At 40.7% G+C, this 10,966-nt stretch overlaps 1 protein-coding gene across 1 annotated transcript in view; it reads right to left on the bottom strand.

Moving 5' to 3' along the window:
* Window positions 1–10,966, bottom strand: part of DDX60 (DEAD (Asp-Glu-Ala-Asp) box polypeptide 60) — a 92,764-nt gene that overhangs the window by 9,172 nt on the left and 72,626 nt on the right. Inside the window, exons 30-33 of the mRNA XM_012656994.1 lie at window positions 9,991–10,112; window positions 4,949–5,096; window positions 3,531–3,673; window positions 396–547 (exon numbers count right to left, since the gene is read on the bottom strand). Coding sequence (XP_012512448.1) covers window positions 396–547; window positions 3,531–3,673; window positions 4,949–5,096; window positions 9,991–10,112 — 565 coding nt within the window. The remainder of the gene's footprint in view (window positions 1–395; window positions 548–3,530; window positions 3,674–4,948; window positions 5,097–9,990; window positions 10,113–10,966) is intronic.

Here is a 10,966-nt window from a genome sequence, read left to right as displayed (position 1 = left end):
TCTCAGATACTGGAGAGCATGGCATTATTTGTTATTTAGTTTTAAAATATCTAATAATGAATAAATAGGATGGAAAAATAACTGTGAACATATGCAAATATTTATGCCTTTTGAATACAGCTTTGTGTCAGGTGAGCTTGCCTAAGCGCCAAGATTTTGCTGGTAAAACACAAACAAAAATCATACTGAATTGGTTATTCTCTCTCGCCATTAGCCTCTAAGAAAAAATCCAGTCTGTTTGTCACAATCAACCCATACTTGAAACCGTAAAGAGACTTTTTCCTTAAAATGGATTAAATTCATTCATTAGAGATGGAGATGGAGAGAAAGGGAAGGGGAACAGAGGAGACCGAGACAGACAGATGCAGACACGCACACACGGGTGGGGGACATACCTGTTGTCCTGGACTAGCCCCACCAAGGAGCCGTGCTTGTAGAAATCCAGGGCATAAGCGTTCAGTGGCATTCTTCTTCCTCGGCCGTCAAACCTCTCTGCACACAGCACGGGAGCCTGAATTCCATTAACACCAATTGTGTGCAGAATGACCTGGAGAAACACAGTACTTCTTAGTTTGTCATTTATGTGGACATGAGGCAGGAGACTAAGCTAGGGAACGCAGGAGGGGGAGCTCGGATGCTATGAAGCAGGAGGAACAAGGTCAGGGCTGCAGATCAGTGAAAACAAAAGCTGTGGTCCAGCTGCCATGGTTCCCTCTGTAGATGCACCTTGCTTGCTCCAGTTTGGGGAAAGTCCCGCGGGCAGTGGCTGCGTAGATGGGGGCAAGAGTGTCCTTAAATGACTCCGACTTCCTTAAACCATCATTACCGTAGATGAGCACTGTGTCCGGCTCTGAACACATAAAGTAAGCACCCCCCTCCCGATGGGTGGGAGGACGTAACATTCTCCTTGGCCGTGGGGACGGCAGCACGAGAATGAGGAAGTCAGAAGGAAAAGGAGAGACCCGACCAGACCCCAGGGCCACTGTCCGCTGGGACGCCTGCCTGCGCCTGCCCTGTCTGGAGTGCACTGTCGCCGGGAATCGCTCTTGACACCCCTCCTGTCTGCAGGTGTACTCGCTTAATAAACTTCTTTCGCTTTGCTGCTTTGGCGTTCGGTTTCAATTCTTCGTCTCCAAAGACAAGAACCAAGGGCAATCACCCGCCGGCAGCATAAAGTTTATGATTTCTTATATTGTGCTTTGAAGTTTCTTCCTTTAGTGGCCATTTTTAAAGCCCGTCCTTCACCACGAAGGAAGACGGCGTCTCACACACATTGCGGTGGCGCCATCCTGAGCCAGCCTGGAGAAGGGCTCGGCTCCGCCTATGAGAACCGCTGCCCCCCGGCTCGCTGATGGCAGATCCAACCGACCAGCACCACACCCTTCTGGAAGACACTCCACAATCTCCTGCTTCTCCGACAGCCTGGCTTTCTGTGCTGCAGACGAACATAAATGCTTCCTCTTTCCTTATCACTGGTACCCACAGGGCTATCTGCAGGACTTTGCGACATTTTCAACAGTATCTTTACAGCACAGAGAAGAGAATGAGCAACAAAACAACTCACAGTCAGTAAGGTACACAGGTGTTTGGCCCAGTGTGGGGCGCGGCAGGAACGCACTGTTGGCGCGAGTGTGCGGGCTGCACGTGTGCATTTTATTACCCTATGGGGGGGTTGCGTGGGGGATCTGGGCTTGTGCAGAAAAGATGCATTGCAACTGAAGGCGGCTGTAAAAGTCTTTTTTCCCCTTGGGGACGCCGAATAAACTGTGTGTTGTGTGACCTGCGTTTTGACTTGTGACCCGTCACATGAGTCAGGTGTGGAATTTTCCACCTGTGGCATCATGCCAGCACTCAAAAATTTGTGGATTTCAGACCATTTCAGATTTTGGATTTTCAAATTAGGGATGCTCAACCTGTATTTGTAAACGCCCTTGGTAGTCGTGCAAAAATTGCAAAACATCTCAGTAACAGAAAGCAAATAAACAACTGAGGTTGTGCTGTCAATACCTCCACCGTGCAGACTCCCACGCCCTCGATGTGATCGTGGGCCTTGTATCAGCGCGCCTGGATCCCAGGGTGCGCGGAGACCTCCCGAAGGGAGCGCAGGCGTGGATAACTGTAAGAAGTAACTCCAGATCTTCAACTTCTGCACACACCTTCCTAAAACTGGCCTGCTCAGACGGTCCCAGAGTTGAGGCGTCTCCCGGGTCTCCTCCCTCACCTCTTTCACGCATGACTTTTCTCACTTTGTAAAACAGATAGTCCTCCTCCAACTCGCTATGTTACATTTCCCTGGGGCTTGAAGTGGTACAGGCTAACAAAGTGTTACAAGCGTTGTTCTCCCGTGCCCAGCTACTTATCTATTCGAATAAGGTTTCCGGCACTCGCGTCAAGAGTCGGCAACCCTGTCTCATTCTAGTAATGAGTAACATTCATCCATGGTTATAAGGTCCATTTAAAAAAGAAATAACCTCATTCGTCACGGTAAGATATGCATTTCCAATATAATAGTAGTTTTATTTTTAGTAATTACTTATAAAAATTTGTATTATACTTAGGTTGCTCTGATCAACAGGATATAAATATTAAATTGGAACATATTACCTTAGCTGAGAGTATCATAGAATGACGGCATGGTAAAAATATATTAAAATAAAATTATGTGGGGAAAGGTGGAAAGAAAATGTGAGTTCAAGAAAAAAAGAACTTCACAAAATTTTAAATCCTTATAAAAAATGTATTCCTGATTTGTTTTTAGCTTGATGGCCACAGCTGTGAATGCACTGGTGTTTATATTCCATTTTATACAATTAAAAGAATGGTGCGATGGTTTTATTTTAACACACCGACATTTATTTGAAACTGGAAACTGTATCATTAGAAACTAAGTTTAAGATAAAAAATGTATGTGTTTATTTAAAATGCACAAGCTGTATAGAGTTTTTCAAAATTATTTTAAGTGACTTAGGACTGCCTGACACGATAGAGGGCTATCTGATTTTGGAATAAAATGGACTTAACACCCCAGCATTGATCCATAATATCAAATGTAATAAAATGTATTTTCTTTTTCAAATTTTGTATTGAAACATAAATTACATTTCTACAAGCTGATTCCGACACTCAAGGGATTATCCGGCATCTTCCAAATGTGTCCAGTTCTCTGCCCTTCATTTCAGACGCCAGGGATCTGAAGTACGAATGATATTTACAGCACTCGCAGCAGCTCTGAGAAAGCTCGGAGACAGAGTTTTGTGCGCTATTCCCACAGCAAAGCCGTGTCAATCTCAGAGACTTCAAAGATGGAAGGAAAGTAGTGGTCCCTCAGAATTCTCTGGAACATTCTCAGGCCAGCTCGGAGAAACTGAAATCATGCTGGCTTCAAGGCCACCATGTCCTATTCTTATTGATACACCTGGATTTTTTTTTCTTTTCATGTTGGGAAATCTGAAATCCTTTACAAGCCGCCTAGCGGTACAAATCCATTCTTCCCCGAACACCTCTGATGAGCAACCCCCGTCTTCACTTACGTGGTCTGGAGTTTCCGGCTGAAGCAAGTCACCGTCAGAGATTCCAGAGAGACAGACGAACGGCGAGATGGCCACTCTGCCCTTCTTGCAGCTCATCAGGTGGGACGCAAGCTGGGAGTCTGCACACTCTTCACCTGCGAAGTCTGACCGTAACAGATTGGGATAGATTTGTTTTTGAAATCAGCCAAACCGTGGAGCCTCCCGTGCTCGCTCTGCCCAGGCTGCAGGGGGAGCCGCTGCCCTCCCCGGGCCCACGTCGTGTGACACTGGACGAGCTGCACCCACCCGGTCCGCGGCACGGCGTGCACGGAATGCGCTCAGTGGAGGTTAGCCACCAATGACAGCATCGGTACTATAAAAATTCATATTCTATTTCAGTTGCTCTAATCAGCAGGAAATACGACACTAGATTTAAGTTGTATATTCTTTTAATGGAGAATTATCGATATTACCTTCCTACTTTCTCCCACTGACCTCACGCTTGGCCTCAGAATCTTCCCTGGAACTAAGCAGCCGCGATTAGCAGGTTTGGAAATGGCACATGAGCAGAAATATATTCCCACTTACAGTCCTACAAAGCACCAGATCGTACATTCAAACCGGGTTCCAGTTTGCAGTTGAGGCATAATAGTCGCAGGCGCCCAATCCCCTCGTCTGTGATGGTCATGGTGCCCCAGGACTGCCTGCTTTTGTGCCACTTCCCACTTTCACAGAGCCCAGAAGCTCCAAGCTCCACCTCCTTGAGTGTTCCCACCGGCGGCTGTCAGGGCACAGTGGGACCAGGAGCGCACACCCGCGGCTCCTCCCTCTCCCTCCTCCCAGCCACCTTTCCTGCCCACATCCCGCTGGGAGCTTCCATCCAGTAGCTCACGAAAAAATAAGTGAGAGTAAACACTAATAGTGCTAGCCATGTGCCAGGCACGATTTTTAAGATTTTTTTATACATTAATCAATTAAAGCTCACCAAAACTCGGTAGACAATGTTATTTCTCTTTCTCACATATCTGTAGAGAAAACCAAAGCACGAACATGGAGTCACTTGCCCCAGATCTCGCTGCTAATAGCAGCAGAGCTGGGGTTTGGACCCAGGAGATGTGCTCTGTCAGTGGTCATGAGGACCAAGCATGCTTCCCACCAGGACAAAGAGTGGCAGGATTAGTGTCCAGTCTCTCTCCGTCTCGCAGACGGCCTCACTGCTCTCCAGGCTGGACCCAGGGGCCGCCGCTAGCAGGCGGTTGTGGGAGACTGTTCATTTCATTCTCCACTGCCCTCTTAACATGTAACAAACGCAGAGGGGAACCTTACTCGAAGGGAGGCTGCGTTTTCTGGGGCTCCACCCTTCTTTGGGGAAGAAAATATTCTTAGGCAAGACTATTTATTTTTCAAAATGATCCACAACTGAGATAAAATACACTCACTGATTTTTGACAGTGGGAGTTGATGTTCCTGTTTCGTATCAGCCAATTTGGAAACAATGAGCAGGAAACAGGCAAAGTCCTTCCTAATATTCCTGTTATATTCATGTAAAGCATCATCGAAATCCTCAGGCAGATCATCAAGGAACACCTAGAAGCCAGATATTTTTCAGAGAGGTATATACCTTCCTTAAAAACTGAATATTTGGAAGGAGAAAGTTAAAGAACATAACGATAGAATTCTATAGTCGTCTATTTATTCGATAATGCCACTGTTTCATTCTTTCATTTGGTGAAATTGAGGTAAAATCCATTTGTTGTTTCCATTTGCATTTATAAAATACCTTATTCTTTACTCCTGAAGTTTTTCTTTGACACACTTAATCAAAATCACCTTAAATAAATAGAAGTCTGTCCTCAAATGACATTAGACTTGTGAATATTTCAAAGACCAGGGACACGTTTGGAGAGCCAGCAACAAAACGGAGCATACTTGTATACCTAGAATCATCATCACTCGGTTGTGAGGGTTTTTTAGACTCAGTGGGCTCATTTTGCTAATATTTTGTTAATTATTTTTTCATCTATATTCAAGAAAGAGATGTATCTCTAATTTTCCTTTTTATAATGTCTGCCAGGTTTTGGTATTAAGGCTAAGTTTTGATCCTAGAGAGACGAAATATTCTCTCTTTTATCTAGAAGAGCACTATCAACTGAATGTTCCTAGCTCCCAAAATTCATATGTGGAAATTCTAACCCCCGTTTGACGGTACTAGGCAGTGGGGACTTTGGGCGATGATCACTCATGTGGGCAGAGCTTGCATGAATGACAGTAGCGCCCTATGAAAGAGACCCCAGAGGGCTCCCTCGCTTCGTCCGCCATAAACATAGCATAGAGACAATCGTCCCCAAGCCAGGAAGCGGGTCCCCACCAGACACCTGAATCTAGACCTTCCCAGCCTCCAGACTGTGAGAAATAAATTACTGTTATTTGTCAGCCACCCAGGCATTGCCATGGTATAGCAGCCCAGACAAAGACAAAGAGTTTATGAAAAGCTGGGGCTATTATTTTTTTTTATGATTTTTATATGATTTGAATTCAATCTTCTGCTTTCCAAGACTGCGTAGGATTTGAGGTAATGTCCCATTTTCTTTTCTGATATTTGTGTTTTCTTCCACCTCATTCTTTTTTTTTTTTTGAGACAGAGTCTCACTGTGTTGCCTGGGCTAGAGTGCCGTGGCATCATCCTAGCTCACAGCTACCTCAAATTCCTGGGCTCAAGCGATCCTCCTGCCTCAGCCTCCCGAGCAGCTGGGACTACAGGCATGCACCACCCATGCCCGGCTAATTTTTTTTTATATATATTTTTAGTTTTCCAATTAATTTCTTTCTATTTTTAGTAGAGACGGGGTCTCGCTCTTGCTCAGGCTGGTTTCGAACTCCTGAGCTCAAACAATCTGCCCGCCTCCGCCTCCCAGAGAGCTAGGATTACAGGCGTGAGCCACCGCGCCCGGCCTTCCGCCTCATTCTTAATGAGTCTTGCTAAATATTAATCAATGTTATTATTCAGTACAAAGAACAACTTTGGGTTTGTTGTATAATTGTTTTCAATTTACTTTTTATATTGTTCGCATTTTGTTATTTCTTTGTTATTTCTATTTACCTCAGGTAAATAGAAGGTTAGAGTTTCCAGTTTGTTTTATTTATTTCTTAGCCTCTCAAGCTGAAAGTTTGTATCACTGTTTTTTTTCAGCCTGTCTTCTCTTCTAATATATGGTTTTAAGGTTATAAATTTCCCTCTAAGCATTGTATAAATTACAACTTACAATTATTTTTATGTTTTCTTCATTATTACTTACTTCTAAATATTTTATAATTTCAATTTATTTATTTTTTATCATGTGGATTTAGAAATTAATTTTTTTTTAATTTTCAGTCAACTGAGGTATTTCTGTTTCTTCTGGTTAGTATTTACTTGACATATCTTTTTTCTTCATACTACTTTCAACCTTTCTGAGATATTATAACTAAGACATGATTTGAATAAACAGTATATACAGTCATACATTGCTTAATGATAGGGATACATTTCTAGAAATGGGTCATTAGGTAATTTTCTCATTGTGTGAACATCAAACTATACTTATTACAAACCCAGATGGTATAGCCTACCATACACCTAGGCTATATGGTATAGCCTGTTGGTCCCAGGCTACAAACCTGTCTTGCATGTTACTCAACTGAATACTGTAAGCAATTGTAACACAATGGTGAGTATGTGTGTATCTAAACATACATAAACATAGAAAAGGCACAGTAAAAATACAATATTACAATCTGAGGGGACCATGATCATATGTGTAGTCTGTCATTGATCAATATGCCTAAAATATGTGATTTTTTTATTGCAGAGCTGATAGCAGTGAATAAACTCAGATTTCATGTCTGAAAACATCTTAATTTCATCTTTATTTTGAAGACTATTCCCACTAAATGTAGAATTCAGGGTTAGAAGTTACTTTATGGAACACATTAAAAATATTTGTTCCATTGTCACCTAGCTTCCATTATTTTAGTTAAAAAGTCAGCTGTTGTTCTTATTGTTGTTTCTTTGAAGGAAGAAGTGTCACTTCTGCCCTAGCTACTTTATGTTTGGGAGGTTACTTTTTGTGGCTTTCAGCAGTTTTAGTTTAATATTTCTCTATATTTATCCTTCTTGAACTTGACTAAGGTTTTGAAACTGTGGTGTGCTGTCTTTTATCATCTTTGAAAAATTTCCAGCTACTACCATTTTGAATACTCTTCTGCCATTTTTCTACCTGCTCTTTTTCTGGGCTCCCATTATATATACATTAAGCTTTCTGAGTGTGATCCATGTCTCTTGATTTTATTTTTATTTTTTCTCTACATAATTTTATTTTTATTTTTTCTCCCTATGTTGCAATTTGGATACTTTCTATCAAGCTAACTGTCTGATTACTGATTTTGACTTCTGACATGTATATTCTGATAGACAGATACTGTATTTTTCAATTCTAGTATGTCCGTTTAATTTTTAAACATTCTAATTGTCTAGCAAAAATCTCCATGATTTTGTCAATTTTGTCTTTCTTTTCCTCTATTTTCTTTAACATATTAATCATACTTAAAGTCCTTGTATGTTTATTCTAATTTATGAATCATCTACAGGTCTAGTATTATTTCCCACTGTTCTTCCTGCTTATTGGTCATATATTCATGTTACTAACTTTTTAGGCTTTGTTTTTGTTTTTGTTTTGTTTTTGCACCAGAAATTATTTATAAAGGACTTTATAGGCTTTAGATGTTATTTTTCACCAGAGTGAGTTCCTCATTTTTGTGTTTGGCCACGAGAGTGAGTTGTGATCACCTCAGTCCAAGCACAAACTCAAGTGGGTTGATACTGGTCTGCAGTTTAATAAGCCTCAGTCCATATCTGCTTCGTCTCTGTTCCTAGGTCATCACTAGGAATGTTTTGAGAGTGAAGTTGGTTGGTCTCAGTTTTTTCAGCCCTAAAAGATTACTGAAGATGCACATTTTTCCTGCAGCACTTCCTAACCTACATTTTAATCTTCTAGCCCTAGATGGATTAAAAAACGTCTTGAGGGGGGTACAAGCCTATGCATAAAGGCAGACCCAGATCCTTTCCTCTAGTGAGTTTTTTGTTTAATTAATGTTACAAAACATTTGGAATTATTATCTATTTTTTAAATTCTTTTGATGCAGCCCCCCAACATTTCATGCAGATCTGTTAACCGGTAAATGTCCTGTGGTGAAAACTTTCTACATGTTTGTAGTCTCTCAAGGTGCTAGTCTGTGACTTCAGCCTTATGTGACTGCTGAAAAAATGTTATTAGAGTTTTTAAATCTCACTGAAGAGACCCTCTGCATATGCTAAATCCAATTTTCAACCCATTTCCAAAATTGACAAATCTCTGAAACAAAACCTATAGCTGGGGAGTCCTAACGCATTTTGGAGACGTCCTTGCCACTGTGCAATTTTAGTACATCTAGCACTCTTTGCTTTCACGGAGAACATTCTCTGTTGCTGTAGGAGTGACAGCCACCTACTGTAGCCAAATGGAAGTGGACCAATTTCCAGTGATCTTTAAGAAAATAAGTGGACAGGCCTCCACTTACAATCTTACTATATTTATGTTTATGATGATCTTCTTTTTAAAAATAGAGATCCTGACTTGTCTAAGATAAATATAATTTGTTTAAACAGAACAATTAAATACTATTCCAAGAATGCACATGTGGTGAAAAAGTGGGAAGATGCTAGGTGAACGACTAAAGTTGTGTTCACTGATTTGGAGGACAGTCTATGAGGACACAGATTTGTAATTCCACATCGTGGGGTTTGACAATAGAGATTAACTCTTCTCTTTCTGTTCCATAGCCCCTTTGCACTAAGGTCATCCGGCATAAACCAGCCTGCCGCACCTTCTCAGATTCTAGGAAGTGTGTGGTAATGGCAGCTGATGTTGATTTAATGATGGGGAATCATGGCCAAAGAAAATGCTGCAGGTTGTGAGTGAAACTGGAAGAGTTTCCTTGGTTTTGGTCTTTGTGAATCAAGGGACGATTTTTTAGGTGAATATTCTATTATTTTCTCAGTGAAAACATGATAGTTCACAACATATACTTCCTGTCCATAGTCCTATGTCAAGGTACAAGGACCCTAAGTGAACTGTATCTTCAGTGAGGGGGACAGTTGTTTCACTGAAACATTAACTACCTACATCTTTTCTTTAGTGACTTACTGTGATTTGATACAATCCAATGAAAAATACAAGTAAAACTTTGTACTCTTCCTCCAGGACTCTAAACTTTTGATAGATTTACTGAGGGAGACTTATAAATTACAGGTTAAATATTACACTGATTACAAAAAGAACAAATTATTCTATAAAACAAATGAACACTCCTCTATTAATGAAAATCCTACTGCTGCTGAATCATTTCTGGTAGGATTGATTTGATGATTGTAATTATCAAATTTTATCAAAATCATGCATTTTACCTTCGATTGATAAAACTTGACAGTAGCATCTTGGAACTTTGGTGGAAGATGTCGTCTTCCAAAAAGATGTGCCAATACCAGCGTTAGCTTTTCCATGACATCTTGAGAAAAACGTTTTGAGCCTATATAAAGCAAAGTATCTTCTTGTAAACGTGAAAAAAAAAATGTAATTCCATTTTTTCATGTTCGAACGGAATTTTACATTACATTTGATTTTGTGGAAACTAAAAAATTTATTACAAATATAGCAACTGAGGAATTAGCATATCTACTGACAGTTTTCACCTATGCCTTCTTTTTCATTCTTGCCACCTATAGCCTAGTTCGATCCTAGTCATCCAAAGCACAAATTGCCTTATCTCTTTACCTAGATTTTTGCCTCTTTAATCTTTCTCTGTGGATGATCACTAAGATCATCCTAAAGAATTTTATGACCATGTCTCTTACCTACTCAAAAATCTCTGATGAAATCTCAATGTCTTATAAACAAAAACCAATTTCCTTAGTTTAACATTTAAGGCTTTCCAAAATTTAGTTCCCAAATAACCTCCTGGCCTTCTCTCTGCCTTACCTTCCTGCCACTCATACTAAGTTATCATCAACGTTAGTTACTTCACTTCCAACAACACGTGTGCACTCTAGCGTCATGGATAAAAAGTTGCTACATTTAATAACTAGGACTCTAGAGTCAGACTACTTATATTTGACTCTTGCCTCTGACTTATTAAAAGTGTGAGACCATGGCAATTCATTTAACTTTTCTGTGCCTCCGTTTCCTCATTTACAAAATGATGCTAGTCATATTATCTGCTTCATAAAGTTATCAAATTTCCATACCCATGTTTATTATAATCACATGCACCAACCCACCCCCACATCAATAAACAAAACTGTCCTTCCTGATCCTGAAAATTATTGCTCCTCTTACAGAATTTTTGGGTGGTCAAAACTGGGTGGTCTCTCATATAATTTATAT

The sequence above is a fragment of the Propithecus coquereli genome, unplaced genomic scaffold (assembly GCF_000956105.1).
Source record: "Propithecus coquereli isolate 6110/MARCELLA unplaced genomic scaffold, Pcoq_1.0 Scaffold53, whole genome shotgun sequence".
NCBI lineage: Eukaryota > Metazoa > Chordata > Mammalia > Primates > Indriidae > Propithecus > Propithecus coquereli.
Note: the sequence above shows the minus strand (reverse complement) of the source record. Positions and strands in the feature narration are given on the sequence as shown.